This window comes from Zingiber officinale, chromosome 9A (genome assembly GCF_018446385.1).
Source record: "Zingiber officinale cultivar Zhangliang chromosome 9A, Zo_v1.1, whole genome shotgun sequence".
NCBI lineage: Eukaryota > Viridiplantae > Streptophyta > Magnoliopsida > Zingiberales > Zingiberaceae > Zingiber > Zingiber officinale.
Genome location: NC_056002.1, coordinates 28,160,104 through 28,184,774, shown reverse-complemented (window position 1 = coordinate 28,184,774; position 24,671 = coordinate 28,160,104). Strand labels below are relative to the sequence as shown.

Below are 24,671 nucleotides of genomic sequence, written 5' to 3'. Positions count from 1 at the left end.
TTAAAAAATTGATTAATCTAATGAGAATAAAGGAAGAGTCCTCTACATATCAATACCAACAATAAAGAAATTGATAATGAAAGAAAAATCTGTCCACTTTAGAAATCGTGAGTCTCTGTATCCCTAAGAAAAAGATAATTTTACTTCCTAAATATTTATCCTCCTTATGTTCTTCATGCACGATTCAATTCAAACAAAATTGATTGATCGTCAACTTTATTAATTTTTTTATATTCTTTATCAATTTAACTAAAATTATTCAAATTTAAGTAAACTCATTTTAACTTAATTAAAAACACTAAACACCTTATAATAATCATAAATCATAACTACTATGATAATATTTTAATTATATTATAATATTTTTAATTAATGATAAAAAATAGTTTAATATAATTTTTATTAAGTTAAAAGTAATTTTTTTTCTTTATTAAGAAGAGGCGATTTTCATTACGAGAATAAAAAGGATCGTTGGTAATTCGACTAATTCTAAAAATATATAACTTTTCTTTTAAAAGCATAATTTATATATATTATAAAATTTTAAAATATTTATCCTATTTAAAATTCGAATATGTTTCTCTTATTATTCCTCTCGCGACGATTCCACGACGTACACAGTTGCGTGCAATCTCTCTCTTCTCTGCTCTGCTTTCTCCGCCGTTTGTGCTGTCGTTGGCTGCGTCGCCATGGTCGTTTTGGGTTGTCGTGGAGTGGGTTAAAGGCGAAGGGGGAAGGGGGCGGCAATAAATAGCGGTGGGGGAGGTTCAACAACCTTTTCCAGTTTCCACCTCCGCGACGATTCCTCCGATGGAAGTGGAGCCACGCTTCCTGGCTTCCCTTCGCCCCCAATTCCTTACTCACTCTCTTCTTTGTTAATCGCCGCCGAGTGCATGCCTCCGTGAGGAGGCTCTCCGCCGTGTTGATCTCTGGGAAGCTACCATGTCAGATTTGGTTCTTCCATTGAGGTGTGCAAGGTATGAAGCTGAAAAAGCGATGATCCACCTTTTCCTTGTTATCTGGATCTTGACCACTCCATGGGGGAGTGAAAGAACAGACTTTCTTGCGATTTCACCTAGAAAAAGAAGAGGGAAAAAAGCACATATTTGTTACTGCATCAAGCTATTTTGTCTCATATAGTTCGGTCACATGCCTCTGATTTCTGGGAGTTGATGCAATTATTTGCTCTTGATCCTTTACCCGACATGGTCATTCATTAGAAACAATTCTTTTTTCAGAATTTTTTTTTTGTCAGTTTTTGCACCTCTTGTTTTGCACTGAAAGGCCTGCCCAATCTCTCATCCTGTTCTGTTTGTTTTTCAGATCCTTATTCCTTGTTTCCTCAACAGTCTCTGGGATCTGAAAGAAACAGGAGTTAGACTATGGGCAAAAGACCTCATACACGACAGCTAAAGGGCAATGTTGGATGTGTTTCGGGTTTGATCAGCTTGTTGGATTTCCGTCGAGGCCATCCAATTCAGAAGTTACTTTCAGATACAAAGCATGAAAGTACTAGCCATATTGGTAAGAATTTGAGTTTTAGTGTGAACTATAGCTATTGATTATGGGGTTACTAACAACTCTCTCTCTCTCATATACACTTCATTGAAGTAACAACAATAGGCTTGGCAATTAAAATATGTATAATTGCAAAGTTTTTAGTCGGTATTAAGGCCTTCATTTAGATTTAGATTTAGATTTAGCTATTTGTATGCCTTGCTAACTAGAAGCTCATAACTATTTCTTTATGTTATTCAGGTTCTGGCTACTCGAGAATTGAGCTCGATGCACTAAGAAATCCAGAAAACAAGCATGAAGGTGCCACTGTAAGTCTACACAATTTTTTCATCAGTAGTTAAAGATATCAGTTGTCTATAGACAGCCATACTTTTTGAGAATGTCTTAGTTGTGTAATTCTCGCTGTTTTAGTATATCCTGAGTATTCTAGTGGCATAGTTTTGCATAGACCCAAATAGCCAACCTCCAATACTTGGGACGAACACCGCTTGCTGATGTGCGAAGAAACAAACTTGCGATATTGATGAAACATAGACATTTATCTTGTAGGTGGAAATAGTACATATTAGATTGATATTAGCATCAATCCCTCAAACCTTTCTTTTTGATTCATATGTTGCTAATCCAATTTGCAGACGCAGAGAAGATTCATCATCCATGTTTGAAGTAAATATGAATAAAATTTAGGCTCCCATTTAATTCTTTTTGTTTATGACCAAGTGAGTCATTTTCGTTGGTTAGTGAGCAACTCTACAGTATGTGTAGTAGTCGAAGAGGAACTAAATGATATAGTTTACTATATTCAAGCTAGTTATTTTATTTGTATTCCTATTGCCTAGTTTTGTGTTAGCCCGCCCCTAACATCTCTGCTGCTAGTAAACAATCCCTTATTTTTCTCAGCTTCTTGATGAAATTAGAGACGATAAGGTTAGTGTGGGTTCAACAAGTATAAAAGCACTGATGGAAGGAGAGATGTCTCAAACTGAAAGATCTCTTAACTTTGACATGGCAGCATTTTTGGTAGAATTCTACAGTTATACTCGCCAACAAGCTAGCCGAGATGCTGACAATAAGTTTGATTTGCTTCATTCCTTGGAAAGTATTAGTTTGGGGAGTCACTACCATCTTCATGAACTTGATGATCATCTTGATCAAAATATCTCTTTTTTAAAAAAGACACTTTCTGATTTTGCTGAGCTGATAAGTCAGAAATCCATTGTCAAGGAACAAAATGATGGAGGATTAATTTTCCGGTCGGAAAAGTTAAGGGATGCAATAGCTGCTATAGATTCAGATAGGAAGTTATTTATCAAGCTCCTCCAAGATCCAGATTCAGTTCTGTTTAAACATATTCAAAGTCTTCATGGTGATCAGGTAAGGAAAACATCCAAACTGGGATCAGATAGATATACAGAAAATGTCCCGCTGTTGGTGGAGAAGAATGATAATTCAGGGAAATGCAACGAGTCTGACCGCAACCAATTACCTCAGAAACAAAACAGATATAACTTTTTCTGGAGAAAGGACAAGTCCAAGGGGACGAAGCCTACAGTAGAAAATCCAACTTCCAAATCTTTGAATAGAATTGTCATTTTGAAGCCAAACCCAACGAGAACTACTGGAAGTTCTGTGCCGCAATTCCGTCATGTCCCTAAACAAAGCGACAGTGATGAAAGGATTGTATCCCATTTTTCCCTAAGAGAAATTAGGAGGAGACTCCGGCATATAATTGGTGAGAGCAGAGAAGCACGACATGCTATTTCCATGGATGGTCTTCTACACAGAATTCCAGTTAGGCCTAGTGAGTCTCGTGACTCATCTGAAAATTTATCTTGTGACAATAAGCAACCCAAATCAGTATACCTTGATAATAGGAAAAGTAAGAACATTAGTTCCGAAGAATTTGAAGTTAACAGCAACAGTCATATTTCTCCGTCGACATCAAGATCTGAGTCTTCAATATATGAGGAAGCCAAGAAGCATCTCACTGAGATGCTAAACACAAGAGTCGATAGTTTGCCAAGAGTTGAAGTTTCAAAATCATTGGGAACAATGCTTTCTATCTTAAGATACACCGAGTTATCTCCTACATCCAGTCCTCAAAGAGATGAGGAGCTTGCTGTGCCGCCTAAAGAGATAGAAGATCCATCACTACAACAGTTAAAGCATGAAGGTGGGATCAATAACCTTAGAAACAAAATATTTAGAAGTTCCATTTTGCTTGTCCATTCAAGTGATGAAAGTAAAATGTTGGTCATGGCTGCAGAACTGGTTGGAACCGCTATATCAGAGCTATTACTTGTCCGTAGCAAAGACTTGAACAGCCAAGGTAGCCTTTATAAATTTAAATAACATTTTTGTTGTTTCTTTTGTTACTTCATTATGAAGCCTATCAAAGCTTTTATCATAAAATGCAGAGATCGTCGAAGAAGTTGGTGCTAAAAGAACTATAGAATCTAACCAATTGGATGAACCTACATTATGTGGCTTGGTAACCTTTTTTCCAATTAGTTGTCTCGATGTAACAATAATTTCCTGTCTTACAACTACACTGTTCTGCTAGGACATATTTGAAGAGAAGTCAACAGCAGTGGCGCAGCCGAAGCCCCGACCAAGCAGCTTAGTCAAGCAAAACTTAATGGCTCCTGAAAGCATCAATGAAAAACTAGAGCAACCAAGTCCAGTATCTGTTCTAGAAAAGTTCATATCAGATGATATTAGCAGCCCTGACTCTACTGGGATAGAGAATTGTATGATCTGGCAATTGAAAAGAATCAATTCTTTAGTCGAAACAGATTCGTTTGCTTTTTGGCATACCCCTAAATTCGATCCCTTTTTGCAGATAATATTCAAGTACAAGATCAACAAGCTGTTCAAGAAGGCAACAATTCTGGAAGACTTATAGCATCACCTGTTGTAAATGACGATTGTCAAGCTAGGTTTGATTACATCGAAGCAGTCTTGGAAGCTTCAGGACTTGTGGATGAATTCCCAATGAAATGGGATATAGAAGACCAGTTACTTGAACCATCTTTGTACGAGGAAATAGGAATCTTTTTTTGCTTCCCACAAGATGATCCTAAGCTTCTATTCGACTGCATCAATGAAGTCCTTTTAGATATACACGAGAGCTTCTTGAAAAGCATCTCGTGCCTATCCTACGTCAAGCGAAATATCCAACCTGGCCCTCAAGGTGAAGGCTTAATCCAAGAGGTAAGCAAGAGCCTCGAATGGCATCTTCAAGTACCATCGCCCAACACATTAGATACGGTTGTCAAAAAGGACTTGAATGGTCGACCTTGGATGGACCTTCGACTTGAAGTTCTCAATATTACCAGTGAGACAACATCTGATATCATCTTGGGTATAATCGAAGAGATTGTTTTCGACTGTTGGTGCTGAAATTAGAGTGATTTCAAATTTGTCTCTTCCAACTTGGCAAGATCATGCAGGACTAGAATCTCATGATCAATTAGCAAACAAGACTGGAATTGCCTTTTTATTCACAATGAGGCGCACATATACTTATATTTTCTGCTAATCGGTGGATTTCCCTTGCTGTAAATCGTTAATAAGATGAGGGAAGTTGAAGTGAATGCAAATAATCTTGTATCGTCGGAAGTACATTATGTAAATGAGGATACTATTCGATATGAGGGATGACAATGAACATTTGTTCTTGAAACCGATAATAGAAAGGGAGCCCCAAAGCATAATAAGATACGCATGTTACTTTGAATGCATTACAGTAGTGACAAAAGCTACATCGAAGCCAGTTTCAGATTCCCTAGGATGCATTGCTGATGTAGTTTCTGTCAATACAACTCAAGGAGAAGACTGACTTTGACTTACCAAGAAGATTCAAGATACAACCTGTGTCAAAACTTTAAGAAAAACCTGTGTCAAAATTTGAGGAAGAGAATTCCACCTTGAACAATCAAATTGAGTTGAAATCAATGTTGAGCAAGTTCATGTTAGGAGACTACCTCAAGAATACATTCAAACTTTATAAATACTAAAATTCTATAACCATCTTCTAGTATTGACCCAATTACCACTTTAAATTAATCATATTAGCTATCATGCATTGTCGGTTAAAATATCAAGACCGAGATTTTAGGTGGCTCTGGCTATCCGAAACAACACCCTTGAACAAGTTTAAGTAAGCATATGACTATTCCTACTGCCAGTGTGTATATATTTATGTATGAGCACTGATGAGCTTACATTGCACTAGACGTGTGCAATTTTGAGATACAAGATCATGCACTGTAGCCATGGATAAAGGGACTCCACTTAGCTGAGTTGTAGCTTCCACAAACATTACCACAAGCTTCTTCCATCGCATCCTTCGAGACACCCTCGTTACATATGTTTGCGAAAGCTCGCATATACTTCATGCCATATTGAGTGAGCGATCCACAATGCGACTCGAATGCTTGGACCTAAGGTTTTTTGTTACCACATGGTCATGTTTAATAAAATAGATTGTGAAGATGAATACGCTAGAGCACAATATTTACCATTGTTTTCAAGCAAACCCAATCATCAACCAGAGCCTGGCCAGATGGCCTCACGGTTTTGAGGACTGAAGGTGCAACATCAGATCCAAAAATTAGATTGCCGATGAGTTCGATGCTACTGTCAAGGTGTGCTCTGTGCATCATCATCTCAGTGATCTCCGAGAGAATTTCCTTCTTTTTGTTTGACCCTTCCTCTAATCTTTCATACTGAAAGCAAACACTAGGTTGTTAAGATATAAGAACAATGCAAGGCGTTTAAAAGGTGCTCCAAAACAGAATCTGCAGTGTTGAAAGATGGAAACTGCATGAAAAGATCGACAAATGGGTCTAAATCAGTTGAAAGACAATACTGATAGTTAAAACCAATTGAAACTGCCATGTTTCCTACTTACATATGAAATCCGTGTATATAGTTTTTCTCTCCACTGCTCCAAGTTCACGGGTTAAATATAACATTATCGATCAATATGCTAGAAATCAAGGTCACTCACGCATCCCTTGGTACTAGGCCCTTAGAATGGTACCAAAGATACAATGTTCTTATTAAATCATTCAGTCTCCAAGTTAAATCATTGCCACGAATGGAAATAGCATAAAAATAATAAGGGAAAACGAAGTGTTCTTCACTCACCATGTGCCATAAGAATAGGAGGTCAGCATCTCTCTGATTGATGACTCCCATCTGCTTGCTGAGGCGAAGTGCATTCTCAGTTAAATTGGCATTGGCAGGGTCAAAGCCCTGGTAAAGGTACAACTTCTCAGGTTTTACATTCTTATCACCATACTCCATCACATGAGACCCTGCACTGTATGTGTTCTGGTTTGATGTCCTCATCTTCACCTGAACACATTATCAGAGAAACCCTTCAAAAAAACAAGAAGAGGACTATAATAGAGATTAACAGGAACTTACTGACTCATACTGTTTCCCAACCGTTTCCTCCTTTAGATTGTGATTCTCACTGCCATAAATATAATTAGAAGATTAGCAATGCCATCATATTGAAAAGGCTCCTATGTTTGGAGGATTTCTACCCTTAAAAGCAGGAATACCATTACAAATGGAAGTTCTGGCTCCTTTTTATCTTTTAGATGAGTTAGCACACCAGGCTGTGTGTCAAAATTAAGAACCAAGATATGACTTTTGCAGCAGTAAAAGTTACAATCTGTTATTGTGACAACAGTCACCACACGCTAATTTCTTGACAAAGTTTTTCAAGAAAGACCAAGTTATGGCTTTGAGAAGAGTAAAAGGTAAAAAGCATTTAATGTCCGAAGCAAAATTTTCTTGGGGAAATTTTAAACAAACAAAGCTATGTCATTAGCAAGACTTAAAGGTGTAGCTATTCTGTAATGCACTAACATCTTGTAATTAAAACTAAGTTGCTAATCAGAAAATTCAACAATTGAACTTGGATTCGATGCTCTAATCCAATTTGTTGTACTTCAGTGGCTCTTTGTTGTTTCATCTCCGAAGAAACAAAATCACTGAAGAAGGAAATACATTTAAAAAAAAAATTCCTCAGTGGAACCAAATAATCTAATGTCAGCCCATTAACATGAAAAAAAAAACAAATCAAATGCAATAAAATGTTTAGACCTTTTGAACTTGACAACAGGTATGACTTGTTTAGGTATAAAACTCAAACCTGTCTTCCATCCATGCAACGCTGTACAAGTCACCAAGGCAAGTCATATATTCCGGTGGTGGTGGAGGATCCATCCCAGGACAGTAGGTTCCCCAGCTGCTTTCAACAGCATTGGATGCTGTTGTCACATATACATTAAGGTCTTCTGGCATTAAACCTTCAAAGATACTGCCACTCTCACATGCTTCCACATAAATAATCTGTTCAAACGAACACCAACAAAGATCAGCAATTCTATTTATAGTATAGCATAACCATAGGGCTAAATTGCTATGCAGTACAATTGTCTGACCATTTCTTTGTAACTCTTGGATGCATGCTTCTTCTTCAATACTTCAATGAACTCAGCAGCATAAAGATATGGCAAATTGGGCATTCCTGTATTTGAATAAATGTCAGCATAATTAACCAGCATAAAAGTTGGCAATCAGAATGACACAGAAAGTTGGAACCTACCAAGGACCCCAGGTCCTCCATGATCGGAGAAGTAGATAAAGATCCTATCATTGGATTTACTTTCTATGACCTTTCCACTTCCACCTTCTACAGCGCTCTTATCACCCAAAATCACTGCATACAGGTTCCTGGTATTGACTTGCTCCTTGGTGTAGTCCTAAGATAAGCAGTGTTAAACACTAGAATCGAGCCTTTAATGTCAAAAGATGGTTGACAATGTTAGCACATACACAATAAACATAGTGGGTTCTGTCAAGAAAAGAAAACAAGAACATGGTAGACAAAATCAAGAGAAGATCAAGTAAGCAATTAGATAGGAACAGATAAGATAGAATTATTATTATAAAATTATATATCAAAACAGCTCTTGTATACAAGTTTCAAATAATGAAAATAAATTCAAGAGCGAAGAACCAATTAGAAGGAAAGGCGGCAAAAAGGCTGGCAAACCTTGGGAATTGTCATCACCACTCTTTAGGATTGCCAAAATGTGCCTCTTACCTCAAAACCAGAGAGGAAGTTTCAGAAGGGCGATGGCCCAAATGCATTTTGTTGTGTCCTTGCATCTTTCAATAATCACAATTCACCAGCCTCAAAAATCATCTCAGTCAAATAGCTTTGGTACAATGTGAGACACTTATGTGAGACACCTCTACCAAACAGACACCTCTACAACAGCACAATGCCAAAATTGGAACATGAGCAAGACAAAATAAACACTAGAGATGACCTTTATTAGGCCTGGTTTCTCTCTCAGTGATTCATCTTCCCACTGCAAAAGTCATATGGCTTCAAATGATAAAACCACCACATCTAGGTACTACACAAACACGATAACATAGCACGAGAACCTAAGTGTCATATAGTATAAAAGATGTGCCTTCACTAATACAATGTTAGCAATCTTGACCGACTAAACCACAAAATGTGGGAGGAGCAACACATTACAAAATAACAACACTAACTTAGGATATAAGATAAGAGGGTGACACGTGTCCAACTAGTAGAGGTTGTGATGACATCCTGTACGCCTATGCTCCCTATCAACCTGGGGATACTCCTCTAAATGGATGTGTTCAGGCGGTCCAAAATAAAATGTTATAGCTCTCCTTGCTCAGAAGCACCTCGAAGCCATTTTCTGACAAACTCTGTTAACTACCTATTCTCCCTTCTGTAATGATTCAACCTACTGTGGCTTAGATACCAATTGCAAACCCATCTCTAATCCGTTTGAGAAAGCTACATTTTAGTCGGTGTACCATGCGCATAACAATATCCAAATCCTTTGTATCACTCCCTTAGAGCATAAGAAACTAAATCAGCTTTCACATTCTTTCACAAGCCAAACCTACTCTTATTGATCCTCTTTGGTTGCAGCTATTCACCAATGAAGCTACTAATTTCAAAGATTTTTTTTTTGTACATTGCATCTAATCTGAGGTTGGAGGCTCTGGATCTTTAGGCATTTCTCCAAATCTTATCCAAGGTTTTTTTTTTATTTGCTTTCATCAAAAGACTTCCCCTGTGTAGGTGAATTACTTACCCTTTTAATCAATTTCTTTCACTAGTTTTGCTACTCGACATTGTAAGGAGAATACAACAGATGTATATTAGGGTAAGATTATTTGGTGATCCAGCAAAAGGGTAAGTAATTCACCTAAAGACAATGTTCTCTTGTTTTACTTTTTTGTCAAGTTGTTTTTAATTAGATTGCTTCATCAAGACTATCACTAGCTAGAACAACTAACGCCTAAATGATGCAGTATGGACACTTTGTTACTCTTCAGGTTACTAACAAAAGAGATTGAATTCCTAGCAGGACCTATCATCTTAGTTCAATTCTTCATTCCATGGCATGGCAAAGAAAACCAGGCCACTCACTTCATCTCTAAACAGAAGAGGATTGTATGCAGGTTCACCAACGACTAAATGAGCACACAAGACATATCAGAGCAAATACGAAGCAAGGACCCCTTCTACCTTGGGGACGCCAGCATAAACATCTTGGCCCTGGGGGTGATTGATGATGACTCCCTTCCTGGGGTTGAGCGGGTTGTCAGCGATGTCGTCGTGCATCATCACCACTATGTTCTCCTCCTTCAGCCCACCTTTCCGCAGCAGCTGGTACGCGTGGCACACGTCCGCCTGCATTTCCACAAACCGAACCGACGTCTTCAGTCTGCCCTCTATCGCAGGCCATGTGTTCGTCGAAAAAACGCAGTCACGGGCGGCGCGTACCTGGTGCCGATAGTTTCCGTAGCCCGAAGAGCCAGCCACGAGAAGAGCCCAAGTGGTTCCCGTCTCGTCCTCCACCGAGGTATCAGGGATGGGCCGATCAGACGGCAACAAAATGGTCGGATCGACATCAGGGACGAGGGCTGGCGAAATCGCCAGCAGCATTGAAGCGAAGCAGAGGAGGGCGAGGCAGGCGGCGGCGCGGGAGGAGGTCGTCCCCATGCTGCGGGATGCGATTGAGGGCTGCGTGAGGAGTATTGGGGCGAGGAGGGGTTAAAAAGAAGGGTAGGGGAGGGGATGGAGGAGGAGGTGGCGCCGCCTGACGCGAGTCCTCTCTCCTCTCTGCCCTTGCGCAGCCGCATGCAGCGCGAGGGGGAGACACGTGGGAGGCGCATTGTTGACAACTACGGGCAGCGAGGCGCGAAACGAACGCGATCGGTTCCCTTGTCGCCACCTGCAGGCCGCTTCCGTCATGCTCTGCTCGTGCCGCTCGCCCTCTCCCTCTCCCTCTCCCTCCGTCCGTTTTCGCCGCAGCAGGCGTTTCCTGCATCGGGCGGAGCGGAGGAACGGGGAAGCAGGGGCGGTGGCAAGAATCGCCTTATGGTCATTATCCGAAAGAAACCCCTATCTTTGAGATTTCTCAAAAACACCCCTGTTAACTACTTGCCAAATTGTCATGATATGGAAAAAAATTCTCCTTCTAACGGTCTAGTGGCTAGCACCCACCGTGAAATCTGGGTTCGAATCTCAGTAAAATCGAAGGTAAATGCTCACTGTTCCAAAGGGCTTCTCCTGGGAATCATTCGCCAAAACCCTAGTCCATCTGTCGATCTGGTCGTCCCTTCCCCGAGAGCTTCTAATTCGTCTCCGAATACCCCGGTCAGCTACCTCCTCTGCCCTCCCTTCCGTTTCCCTATTCCTTTCCCAGCTCCGACAACAGTAGTTCATTCGGTTTCTAATCCAGGTTTTCCTGTGTTGTTGATTGCGCAAGTCCGGAAGTTTCTTGACAGAAAAAATCTTCATTCTAAATTAGTTTCTGAACTAAATATGTGTTGACTTTGAATGCAGTAGGAATCTTAATATTTTATTGTAATCCTTCCTATGTCAAAGTCCAGTCTTCGTACTCTTTGTTGGAATTAAACATCTGAACTCCATTTCATTTTTTTTTTCTTTTGGGATCTGATGCGGAATTCATGTCCATCTTCTTGCATGTTGAAAAGAACAACTTTTTACAAATGAGGTGCATGGACTTGGTTATGCTATTCGATATCTAATGTTACTGATGGCGTACAAGATGTCTAGACCTGTGCTAAGAACCTCAACAATGCATTTTAATCAAGTTTCTATTCATGGAATTGCTGCCTTGACACCTGCAAAGGACATAAAGCTGTTGGTATCATGAAAGCCGGGCAGACATTTACAATATAACCAATGATCAATGCAGGTAATTGTTTTGAGTTGATCAGCATTTCTGTGTTTATTTTCATCATTTTGTTTATATTGTTGGAGTGTTATTATCTTCATGAGTCTGGCGTGATCTGTTATGGCAGATGGATGGACTGCAGTTACTGCAGATGGTAAACGAAGTGCTCAATTTGAGCACACTCTTTTGTTGAGTAGTGAGCCTTTATACTGTTGACTGTTTTATATGGTGGTCAGTTTCAGTTGGAGTTTACTCTTCCAGAAAGTTTGATTGCCTTCTGACGTATAACTAAACATAGTCTTTGACTGTTAGTTGGAATCACTTTTCTCCAAATTTCACAGCTTAGATGCATGGTTACATCTTAAGCAGATCCACTAACAGAATAGTTTTGTGGTCAGGAATGGAAGAGGTGCTCTTAGAGAAATCAGGGTATGTGTAGTTTCACATGCCAACTATTTGCTCAACTGCCCTGTTATTGTATGATTTCCCTACTTGAATATCAAGCCTTGAGTGAGCAATTCTGCTATGCTCAGAGTGATTATTGATCCAAATTTAAGTCAGCAAGAGGTTGTTGAGCTGATCTTAATTTATAATTGTAAAAAAAAACGAACAAGATAAAAGAATAAGCTACTGCTCTTGAAAGCATGAATTAAATTACTTCCTAAAGGTCTAAACTTTTCAAATTGATCTTTTAGTTTGGTTATGGTTGCATATCGGTCATTCTTTAACTTTAAAAAGATTTTTGGTGGGAGTTGGTATTTGATAATAAGCCTCTGCAAGCAAACTGCTTGCTCAGTGGCTAATAATCTTAACCTGTTGTTTGAGTGCACATACCAATGTTTTTTTTGGGTGTGTAACTGTCTTTTTCAAAACTTTAGCAGGTAAGGGACTAACTATATATTTACACCATTGATACTTCCCCTTCATGTGTGAGTGGATCTACTTCATTTGAGGGACATAAACCCAACACTTGAATTGCCGAGATTATATATATATTTGACACGGACAAGATTACCTTGACTCTTCTACTCATACTATGTCTGGGACTATGTTAAAGTTGATGGGCTCCACCACTTATCTCAAATGGTAGTCTATTACTATGTTAAAGTTGATGGACTAACCACTTATTTCAAAAGCTATTATGATGATCAGTGACCAATTATATACTATACCCTTAATATTATATAACAACAAAACTCATGTTGGAGAATAGTTTTTAGTTCAAAAATCAAATTTTCAACTACTACTAGATCGTCCAGGGCACCAACATGACTAGAGTCTTGAGCTTCAGGTTTATTAGAGCATTCAGGTTACTTTATCTAAGAAGTTAATGCAATTTCAAGACATCACAAATTTCACAGCCTCAGTCTTCATCTTCATTCACAGCAGCACAATTTTCCAGATCTGAAACCATTAAAAATTGGGTTTTACTTGGATTTAGACCGGTTTTATTAACGCCGTTGATAAAACCAGATTGGCAGATTGTTTCCCCCCTTCATAGGGTAATATTAGCTTCCATGTGTCTCTTCAGCCATGTATAGTTTAACTTTTCAGGGATCTGATCTCTTCAATGTCTGCTAACTGAGGCTAGTTACTTCTGGCAATAGCAATTATGGAATTAGGCTCCATTCATGATGTTTTCATTAGAGGATACTGCACATCATCTCAAGTCTCTACTAAATTTGTTTTTTTTTAAAGCTTGTGTCATTGCAATGGCGCCTAATTAGCTGTTTATAAATAAAGTTAACTGAATAAGTGCATTGCAGCTAATTGAAATTACCTGGAACTACTTTATTTCACTCCAGTTGTTGCATCCATAATCATCGTAGCATGCTGTTCGCTTGCTCGGTTTTTGTTTGTATAATATAGTTCTTTCTAGAACTCACAATGCTGATTAATGGGCAAACACTTTTAACTTGCAAGGGTTCTATTTGTTATAAATGATTTTTTGTCTGGCAAAGTAAAAATGCCTCTTGAAACTAGAAATTTCTGAGACAGCAAGTCTGCAACAAATTCACCACTTACCGTAAGTGTCATTTTGTCGCATGTGGGCAACAAAACTTTTACATAAATCATCGTGAAGAGCCCTCTCCCTTTTCCAGTTGACATAGTAACGCAAGGCGAAAAATTGCTATACTACCGCAGTATTCTCTCCTATGCCAACTTGTGCCAGTCAGGTTGATGATAAACCGGAGGTTCATAGGCACATTCCTTCCTGAAATGATGATTGCATCTTGGCTAATTTTTCTCCATCCTGTCTTTGAAACAACACTCATACAGGCACTAGCATCCCCTGTAATGTGATTTGTGTTTCTTTGACTTGATCTTTCAATTTGTTTTATGCTGTCTGGGAATCATCTTGTGTTAACTATCGTGCGCAGGCAATGACGTTGAGGTTCGAACTGCAAGGTCGTCATCGTAGCCAGTGTCTTTACGTGGTTAAACTCCTAACCTTGTTTTTCAATTTGCAACCATCTTTTTGAGCAAGCTTTGTCATTCATTCAATTTGGCGATTCGTGCTCAGTTATTGGAGTAAAATGTGATGTCCCTTACCTCAAACAATTAAGTATCATTGGTTTCACGACTAAATATAAATAGATAAATTATGAGAGATATTTTATCGTATCACAGTACTGTGATATGCCCATTTATACATCTGCAGACAATGGCCATCACATATTGTTATGTAAAAAAAGTGTAAACCAAATTAATTTAATTTAAAATTAAATCCCATGAACAATTAAATTATAATAGTGCAACTAACACAATCCAATAAACGCCCCTCGTAAATATTTACGATAAGTGAGGAATATTATCCAAATAGTTTTTGATAGGACTCTCCATCTTCCAAGCATTTGCTCGAGTGGAAAGAAAAACAAAAAGGAAAGGAATCAAGAAAAATCTTTATTTGCTTGTAAGAATAGATAAGGGGAAGGGAAAGGAGGAAGCACGTGTTTAATCCTTAGGATTGCTTCGGTTTAAAGTTTAAAGTTGGGCGAAAGTAACTGGACTGTGCCTTTTTTTCTTAAATGACCTAATTACCCCGGACTTTATCAATTATTACAATGCATGCCTGCATCTTTATTATTATTTTTAAAAAAACGTAATATGAGAAAACCTATCCGTCTACTTTTTCATGGTAGTAAAAGGTAGTTTGTTCGATCTCTATATCGCTGACAGTTTTTTCTAAATAATACGGAAAGGATAAATTATGAATGATATTTTTTTTTCAAAAATAGAGAAGATAGACAAATTTAGGATATGATTAGAAGTTTAATGAGAAGAAGATTTCATTTGGTCTTACAATACAAAAGTGGCAGTGTTGGGTCGGAAAAGAGTTTTTGACATTGATTTTCCGATGCTTAAATTAGTTTTTGACGATATGAAAAATAGTAAAAATATTATAGCAAGGAACGTATAAAATAACAAAGTTATATATATCTCCGTCTGTAGATGGGAATTCCTTTTTATAGTATCATGTAGTGTTTGTGCACGTATCTCAAAGTTTGCACATGTTTTTTTAAAAATCCTACGAAAAGATAAGTTAAAAAGTGTCTATGATACCTTTCTTTAAACAAACATGCATATATCTAATGCGATATACTGGAAACTTCTAAAGTATAATTTATCTGTGGAACATGCTCTGTTGTAAGTGACACAAACCTCCAAAAAAATTTGAGATACGCAGGTGGATCCCGTTATAGGTCAATCGATGTCTACTCAGTCGAAATACCCCCGCTCAGTCGTGCTTAACAACACCATCTTCCTTTACTTATCTTTTCTATAGTCGGAGGGATACGTCTCTCCTGAACGGACACATCACCCCCTTAGATGGGACGGGGGTGAGAGTTGTACTGTCCGTTTATCTCTTAACTTTATGATGTCTGCTCGGCCATAACTGATCCGTTCAGACATATCGTCCGTCCCACCATAACTGACTCATTCAGTCATTCTACAACCAATGTCTCTTTGTCACCTTTGACTTTAACATCCACGTCAATTGTTTTTTCTTGCTTTGACCTGTACAAGCCCCTCTTCTATCATCAGAACAGATGACTTTTAATTTTGGATAATTAAATAATATATGGAAAGGGATAAACATTTTGGCTATTAAGTTAGAGTTTACTCCTAAACTGTGATAAAATCACCTGCGCTAGCAAACTGTATGAAATGTCGGTTTACTTTCTCAGAAAAATAAGAGATCGTCATCTTCTATTTTTCGTTTTTTAATTTATTTTATCAATCCAAATAATTCATTTTCTCTCCCTTCACCTTTCCTTCCAAGTAAACACGTCCTGCACCTTTTCGCAGGTTCGTACGGACAGTTCGAATTCCAAATGCGGTGGGGCCGTACAACATAATCCATAAATTAATTCTGCGGCTCTCTTTTCTTTTAATTCCGCTCTAAATGACGCAATTAATGGATTCGTGAGACGTGAGAGACTTGTCCTTACGTGCAATTTGCACCTCGTCGCATACTCTTTCTTTATATGGGCGGTCGCATACCGCCTCATTTGGGTGGAAAATAATTGGATCGCCGATAGGGATGTACAGGGGCGGGTTCCGCGTCGGCCGCCGCCTCGTGCGGATTTGGCGCCGCCTCTTCCCCCGCCGCAACGGGCACGACAGCCTCAGTTCCGGCCGCCGGCGCTCGCGGGTCAGCCAAGCCTCGGCGGCCGCGGCGAGGAGGATGTGCGAGTGGGCCCGCGGCATCTCGCGCCGCCTGCGCGGCCACCCAACAGTCGGGGAGCGCGCGCCGCTCCTCGAGGAGGAGTGGAGGGCGCCGCCGAAGGGGCACCTGGCCGTGTACGTGGCGGAGAAGGAGGGGGAGCGGGCGAGGCGGTATGTCGTGCCGGCCGTCTATTTCAACCACCCCCTGTTCAGGGAGCTGCTGCGGGAGGCGGAGGAGGAGTTCGGCTTCCACCACTCCGGCGCCATCACCTTCCCCTGCCAGGCCGCCAAGTTCGAGAGCGTCAGCAGCAGGATCGCCGCCGGCGACCGCCGGAAAACTAGCATAATTAATTAAATAGTGAATTTTATTTTCTCTGTACAACTTTTAATAAAAAAAAAAGGCCAGAGAGTGAACTGTTACAAACCAAATCCTTAACATCATTAATTTTCTAACTTTAAATTGACCTTATACCGCAATATATATTTTTTTGATCTTTTAAATTATTAAAATGAATTTATCGAAATGGTCATTATGCCAATAACACAAATACAATTAATTGAATAGTTAAATTCAGATGGTTGTGATAATAGCATACATGCATATAATTTAATTGACATTAATTGCTAGATACTTGTGCCTTCTTTAGGACACCAATAATTTTAATTAATTAATTTATTTATTTCAAAACAGGGAATTATTTATATTATAAAGTTAATAAAACTCTAAAAATTATTATTAGATATGTTTTAGAAATGTTTTTTTTTTGCCTAAAATGATCTAAATATCTTCAAAAAATATGGTATGGAAATCAATATTCTTTGCTCATGATATGAAAAATTAGATTTGTTTAAGATATAGTTGGTTTTAGAGTTAATAATTTTAAATTTAGTGTGACTTGTTATATTTAACTTATGAAAATTTATTTTGGTGCCAAATATGATTTATATTATTTCATACATATCAAAGGAATTTAATTATATAAATCGAAATATGATTGCTTACTAATATAATAATTACTAAATATAGTAAATTCGTGAATTTTCCATGTAACTACAGTACGACTCAAATGCTTGCTAAAGATAGTAAATACATGAAAAATTCATGTAACTACGGGCTAAAGATAGTAAATACATGAACTTATACATGATGACAAAAGTTGAATACTGATTAATATATAGGGAAAGTATTTATCTTAATTTTGTCGAGATTCGAATCCCAGATCTCATGATGACAACACTTCATACGCTAGTCACTAGACTCATCCGAGAGGACAATACATAAACTTTACATGTAACTAGTGTAGGAAGCCATCATCAATCCTGTTCTAACTATATAAAAATTACAGAATTCTAGCCAAATAAGTTCTGTGCAAAGAAAGATGTACTGCTTGGATTCCTGGACAATAGTTGGAACATTGGTTCTATGTAAGATCCTTTACAGGTGAGGTTCATTAGAAGAAAATCGATTAAGAATTAAGACAGAAAAATAGGATAACATATTTCTTGACATAGTATCTCTTTTTTAACGACCTCAAACCAACCTCTTGAGCATCTCAACTCATCCACAAGTCTCAAAACAACCAAAACAGACAATGATTTTAGTAAAACCATGGAAATACACCCTTAAATCATAAAAACTTCAACATGAGCCTAAAAATTGTTGTAGACCACAATAAATGATACTTGTCTCTAGTCCTATTTTCCATAGTCAACAAATTTATACTACTGATCATTTTCAACAGAAGTATTATTTTATCTATACTCATCATCACCATTTTCACAATAATTATCCCCAATTAAATACAATCACCGACCTATTGGTCAATTCAGGAAACATTCTTGAACTACAACAACATCTAAATCAACTCCTAACCAAATAGTCTTAACTTAGGAACATCAAAATCAACTCCTAGCTACCCAAAGACAAAATCTTGATTTTCTAAAATCTTTACAAGACACCTTAAACAATAAAATTACTCGACCTCCTTCTCATTACAGTGAAACCTTATCTAGTCACTTATAAGAAATATTACTCACTTATAAGAACCAAATTAACTAGGAATTCACACTTATACATAAAACCTTAGAAGAAATAAAACTTAAATGAATAGGTTGCAGTATAAAAATACTCATTATGAAGAAGCACTTGAATTCTCCAAACAATTTACTAAAACAAAAGAAAATGAATATTGTAACCTTAAGTTCATTGGTCTTGGAGACCAAGTATTAGTTCAATAAAATAATACTATATTAGTTTTGCATACTTCATTACACTATCATCTTACTATACTAAAAAAACTAATTAATAACAATAGAAAGTCACTTCCATAAGAATGCACAAGCAACTAATATCAAAGAAGCCTTAGGGAACCTAAATAAAGATCTTAGCAAACTTTACCATAGAAAAATAATTCCCAGACAACTACCTAGTACGTACAAGTTTCTTACTTATATTGAAGGAAATTCCAGTGAATCTAATAAGTCACACAAGAACTCAAACTAAGTCTTTTGTAGGGCCTTCCTAAACTTTACGAGGATAGACAAACATTATACCCAGAAGAAGAAATAGTACTTTAACATACCAGTTGGAAGAATCAATAGATATAGAACAAAATTTAGTTACTTTTTCAAATGAACAATTGAATTCCATAAAGCTATGATATTTACATAATCAAGGACTTTTATCCTTTTCAACGACACTATATAGGCATCACAGAACACAACCTCATCATCTACTTGATGGAGGAGAAAAAAGATTTACCCTCATGACTGAAGAATCAACAATAACACTCTTACAATGCAAATATAATTATATCCATTTAGGACTAATTGTGTTTGGCCTTCATGGACTCACAAGGAAAAGTATAGGAACTAAAGTCTTTTTAGTTATGTATGATTGTCAGTTTTCATATAATGACAAAGCAGTTATTAGTTTAATTAAAGTAGATATGAATAGTAATCTAGGGATTACTTATTTCTGCCCAAACTTCAACATGACTGTTATGGATTTTATTGAACATATTAAAATCTCTGTCCAAGCAACAAGCTATGGAGACTTTCAAAAACATAATATACAAGTTGATATAATTTTCCTAGGGAAAACAATGACCAATATCTATAATAGTTTTAAAGTACAATTAAATAGTATTTATTGATACTCTTACTACATGAGGTCTTTATTTCCTCAAACAAAAAGACTTTTCTTCTGACATACTAGCAAGATTAGATTTGACTCTGATTCTATATCTTAGTATTAAATCACAGACTTTGCAACCAATGGAATATATTATTTATAAAGATAGACATGAGAGTTCACAATTATAAACCCTCCACATCACAAGAAGATCATGATGAACCTGATAATCATAACTTGAATTTAATGAATCTTGAATATATCCTTATCTTAAATACTGAAACCTCACAAAACGCACATAATAATTTATTTGATGACTTAGATGAATTTGTATACATGCCAGCTGAAATTGCCCAATACTTTACTCTCGAGGAGCTATTGGAATTAGAAGTTTTTGTCAAAATACACCAAAAGTTAGAACCAAATTGGACATTATACTTTAATGATGACTCCAATATTATTGCACACAAAATAATTACAGAAGTTAATCTTATAAATCCTACTGCATCTAGCGGTACTAGTACTTGACTATAACCATTACAAGTAGGTTATTCAAAAAGTTCCATGAGAACTATGGATTATAGCGAACATCATCCCCCATGAACAAGAATTACTTCATATACAAATAATAATCATTTACTTCGAACTATAGGCAAACGAAGACCTCCTGAAATTACTTATTTTGGAAAAAAATTCAGTCTTATTAAACATTGGCGAATGTAATGACCCTTAAATGTATGATACCTACTTAGAGCAATTGATCATCTCTGTTAAGCGAGACTATCAAGCCAAACATGAACTAGACATAGAATTTGGCAACGCCATGATACGAGTCAGAGAAAATTACTTAGACGATGTAGCCCAAGTAGCATGGGAAGCCTATAAAACCAATTATCCTAACGAAATATCACGAATAGCCTCACAAGGAAATAACAACCTTAATTTTTATTAAACTATTCATAGGTTATTTACAACCCAAGATACAAATAAAGGATTAGATATAAGACAACGTGAAGCCATGAGAGACTTAGAACAATTTCAACTATTTAATTGGAACTAAATAATTAAAGTCTTTTTGTAATGACTTCCTAACATTAATTGTGGTCTCACAAAATTATTGTAATCCTAAATTAGGAGAAACATTATTTAGTAAATTTCTTAGAGATTTGGGAAAAGAAATACATAAAGGTTGGACCAACATGAAAGTAGCATCATAATATGACAATATAGGAGTCTGTATTCAACACATTATTTCAGTACTTAAAGAAAAATATACATATATACATATATAGAAGCAACTTAAAACCTAACAATATGGGTTATGTAGCTAAATTTATACTCCCCAACAATATGACCTTCCTTAGACTAATCAACGCAATAATTATCTACCTCCTTCTATTCGATCTCGACAACTTGTACCAAAACCAAAAATATATTAAGCCAAGGAAAACATATTATGTAAGAAAAAGCAAAGAAAAGAAACCATATTTAAATAAGGATAGCCATGTACAAAATTTCAAACGTAAGATAACTTATGGGAATACTATTACATGTTTTTCCTCCAATGAACCTAGTCACTTATCTTCGACGTGTCCCAATAAAAAAAATCTATATCCTAGGGAAGCCAAATTAGTTATTTGTACCAATCTTGACTTAGTTGAAATCTAATCCGTTGTTTCAAATACTTCCTCTATTTATTCAATTATCTCAGTTGACAATATTAAAAAACTACCACCTACTTCTAATTATAGGTTAATAAATTATTTCCTAAATACTCCTAATCCTTATCAGTATCCTGACATTCCTAATTATAAGGAATATATACTACAAGATCTAGATGAACTCACTTTTCAATGGGAGGAGTTTCCCGATATGAATCTTATGTTGACCCAACTTAATTCGACATTTAAGTCACTTGTAGATGGACATTTTAATATGGGTGATTGTCAGCATGACTGGCTTTTAAAAATAGGGACTCATAAAATCCCTTCTTTTCTCTCTAATTATTATATAGCTATAGATACACGTGGCACTTGCAAGCTCTGTCAAAAACAGGCTTGCATTCTTTGCCTTCAACAATTCTTCTTCATCACTATCCCAACAAGCCCTCCAGCTAGAGGAAATACTCGTAATCTTCTACTAGAAACTCGGGTATTTGTGCTAGAAATCCATATTAATCTAATGGAAAATGAACTACACGATATCATTGCTTCACCTCCATAAACTATAGACAAAGGTAAAGGAATTCAACTCCCAAACACTCCCCCTGATACGGACTTGGTTTTTATTAAAGCCTCTAGTATTTGTAATACTGAAAAAACTTTAGATATTAGAGTTAATGTATTTTCAGTATCCATGGTCATGAATTTATATTACATGTCTTTTTGTTAACAGAGCTACTAACTCCACTATTGATGAAGTTACTCTTCTTTCTGTTATACCAAAAAAGGAAAACCTGATACACGAAGCTCTCGCCATATGGGGAAGGATTCATTGTATGCAGCATTATCCTATTTTTTTTTTTGCAAGAGACTATTTTCAGGATTCAAATCTGTGACCTTTTGACCACATAGCAACAACTTTACCATTACGCCAAGGCTCCCCTTCTTGTTATACCAAAAACTCTTATAAAAACTACATCACAATCATTAGTCAGTACTCAGTTTGATGGCCAACAATTATCCTGCACATAATTTATTACCAATATCCATCTTCAGTTTTACAATAATTGTGGAACATATAGCACTCCCCTATCATTTTCTAAACTTTAGGTTAAACCATTACTTCATACTAATATTCACTTAATCTTAAGACTTAATTTTCTTCTAGCCCCAAATAGGGCTTTTCTTCTTACAAAAGATTATGTCATTTTCTTTTCCACACCTATAGTATCTAATTATTCATCTATTGTCCATTCTTCAAATACAAATAAGACTTCTATCGATGATACTATAACCCTAGACTACTGTCAATGTTCTACTAAACATGCTTGCTAAATAGCCTATGACCCGACAAGTAACCCAGTCAATCAGACTTGTGACCTAGCTTTACAAGAATACTAGAAAAACTAGAATTACTTGGCTATTTAAACTCTTCTACAAACCATCTCCATCCAACTTGGACTGTACCACAGGTCTTATTATTTCCTCAACAATTACTTTAGGCAATAAATACCAATCAATCAGATTTAGACTTTTTAATATCTAAACTTGAAACACTTGAAATTATTAGTCATAATCCTACAAAATATTGGGATAGGGATAAAATCTACTGCAATCTAGGAATCATTAACCCATATCTCACTATTAAAGCCCAAGACTTACAATATACAAATTGGAAAACAGAAGAATGTACAATGTATATTAAATAATTATTAAGTTTAGGCATTATACAACGATCTACGTCTAGACATAGAAGTACAACCTTTATAGTTAATAAAGGAGCTAAAGAGAAACATGGTCAATCATGGATGGTTTTTAATTATAAACATTTAAATGATAACTGCCAAGAAGATGGCTATAAAATCCTTGATAAAGATCAACCCCTGAATAAAATTCTAAATTCTAAATGAAACTCCAAATTTAATATGAAATCTGGATTCTAGCAAGTAAATATGCACCCAAAATCCATAAAATGGATTGTCTTTTCTTGCCTCATAGAACATTTTGAATGGCTTGTAATGTCTTTTGGTTTAAAAGGCCCCCCCCCCCCCCCCAAATCTTCCAAAGAAAAATGGATAACATTTTTAGAAATATCTCTATAGTTACGTGTGTTTATATTAATGACTAAGTCTGAACATTTTGCTCATCTACATATTATCTTCAACCTAGTTGAACAACATGAGTTAGTTATTTCTCAAAACAAAATATAATTAGCTACTATACATATTAATTTTCTAGGAGCAGAAATTGGACAAGGCAAAATAGTCCTCCAACCACATATATCTTCTAAAATTCTTATTTTTCTGATAAAATGGAAGGTACTAAAACTTTGCAAGTCTTCCTAGATTTTCTTAATTATGCTTGTCCTTACTTAAAAGATATTGGGAAAATTAATGACTCCTTATATAATAAAATTTCTTTAAGAGGACAAAAAAAAAAAAATACTTCAACCAACAAGATATAACTCTCGTCATACAAATTAAAGATTTAGTCATCACTATTCCAATGTTAACCTTACAATTAAATTCTTATTATTTAGCTATCAAAACGGATGGTTGCGAAATTAGTTGGGGAGGTATTTTATTTCACAAAACTTCTAAATATAACCCTAAAGATTATGAATCCTTATATAGATATGTCTCTGATAAATATAAAGAAAAAGGTCATTTAACTTTACTTATTATGAAATTCTAGCCATTATTTATTGTTTAGAAGCTTTTCGACTATTCATACGCAACAAACAAGAAATTACTATCTGTATAGATTGTGAAGCAATAGTAAAGTATATTCAACAAATAAAGGGCTTAGGAAAAGGATTAAACACTAAATGATGACTCAAATTTATAAATAGTATTATTAATAAAGGGTTACGAATTCAGTGGGAACATGTTAAAAGAATTAATAATTCATTAGCAAATACTTTATCCCGCTTATTATACTAATGTCTTTGATCTAACAGGAATTTAGACAGACCTAAGAAAGTATGTACTTTTGCCACTAAAACTATAAAGTTTTGTAATCAAGATTTACAACAATTTACACAGTATGAAGATCAATTTCACTGCTTAGCCAAAGACAAATTAGATCATATATAAAATTGCATAATTGATAATATTTGGAATATCTCTACCATTCCATGTAGTTCTGTTTATAAAATTGTTGTAATCAATATATTATCCAATTACTTTCTCACAACACTACAAAAATCAGTAGGTAAAAGATTCTCCTTCTATGTTATTTTTTATGGAACATAAGCCGGGGTTTACTCTATTTGGGAAGAAACAAACTTACCCATTTAAGATTGTGAACACCCTTATTTCAAAGGTTTTATTCTCTTGACGAAGCCCTTGATGCTACCAGGACCCAACTTGGTTCAAAAATTTACATAAGTAATTTACTCAA

At 36.4% G+C, this 24,671-nt stretch overlaps 3 protein-coding genes and 1 long non-coding RNA gene across 7 annotated transcripts; 3 read left to right on the top strand and 1 right to left on the bottom strand.

The window, feature by feature from the left end:
• Positions 1-612: 612 nt before the first annotated feature.
• On the top strand, positions 613-5,241 carry LOC122018622. 4 transcript variants are annotated; one of them, XM_042575993.1, is made up of 8 exons: positions 614-977; positions 1,324-1,524; positions 1,759-1,826; positions 2,419-3,691; positions 3,785-3,847; positions 3,936-4,009; positions 4,100-4,268; positions 4,361-5,241. In XM_042575993.1, exons 2-8 carry the CDS (start codon positions 1,383-1,385, stop codon positions 4,918-4,920), a joined length of 2,349 nt encoding a protein of 782 aa, XP_042431927.1. In that variant the 5' UTR covers positions 614-977; positions 1,324-1,382; the 3' UTR covers positions 4,921-5,241. The 4 variants fall into 4 exon arrangements, with proteins under 4 accessions (XP_042431925.1, XP_042431924.1, XP_042431927.1 ...); XM_042575992.1 differs by having other exon boundaries at positions 4,082-4,268; XM_042575991.1 differs by having other exon boundaries at positions 613-977; positions 2,419-3,847.
• A 319-nt stretch (positions 5,242-5,560) lies between these two features.
• LOC122018623 (vacuolar-processing enzyme-like) lies at positions 5,561-10,914 on the bottom strand. Its single transcript, XM_042575994.1, has 9 exons — positions 10,385-10,914; positions 10,127-10,291; positions 8,147-8,303; positions 7,983-8,068; positions 7,691-7,890; positions 6,955-7,003; positions 6,673-6,882; positions 6,042-6,248; positions 5,561-5,963 (listed from the first exon to the last, which is right to left on the bottom strand). Exons 1-9 carry the CDS (start codon positions 10,601-10,603, stop codon positions 5,781-5,783), a joined length of 1,476 nt encoding a protein of 491 aa, XP_042431928.1. The 5' UTR covers positions 10,604-10,914; the 3' UTR covers positions 5,561-5,780.
• A 136-nt stretch (positions 10,915-11,050) lies between these two features.
• LOC122018624 lies at positions 11,051-14,408 on the top strand. Its single transcript, XR_006121842.1, has 3 exons — positions 11,051-11,825; positions 13,888-14,099; positions 14,186-14,408. It is a non-coding gene; the product is annotated as an uncharacterized LOC122018624 (long non-coding RNA).
• Positions 14,409-16,325: 1,917 nt separating this feature from the next.
• On the top strand, positions 16,326-16,931 carry LOC122021200 (auxin-responsive protein SAUR36-like). The gene has a single exon (XM_042579287.1). The coding sequence runs from the start codon at positions 16,351-16,353 to the stop codon at positions 16,828-16,830; it is 480 nt and encodes a 159-aa protein (XP_042435221.1). The 5' UTR covers positions 16,326-16,350; the 3' UTR covers positions 16,831-16,931.
• Positions 16,932-24,671: the final 7,740 nt, after the last annotated feature.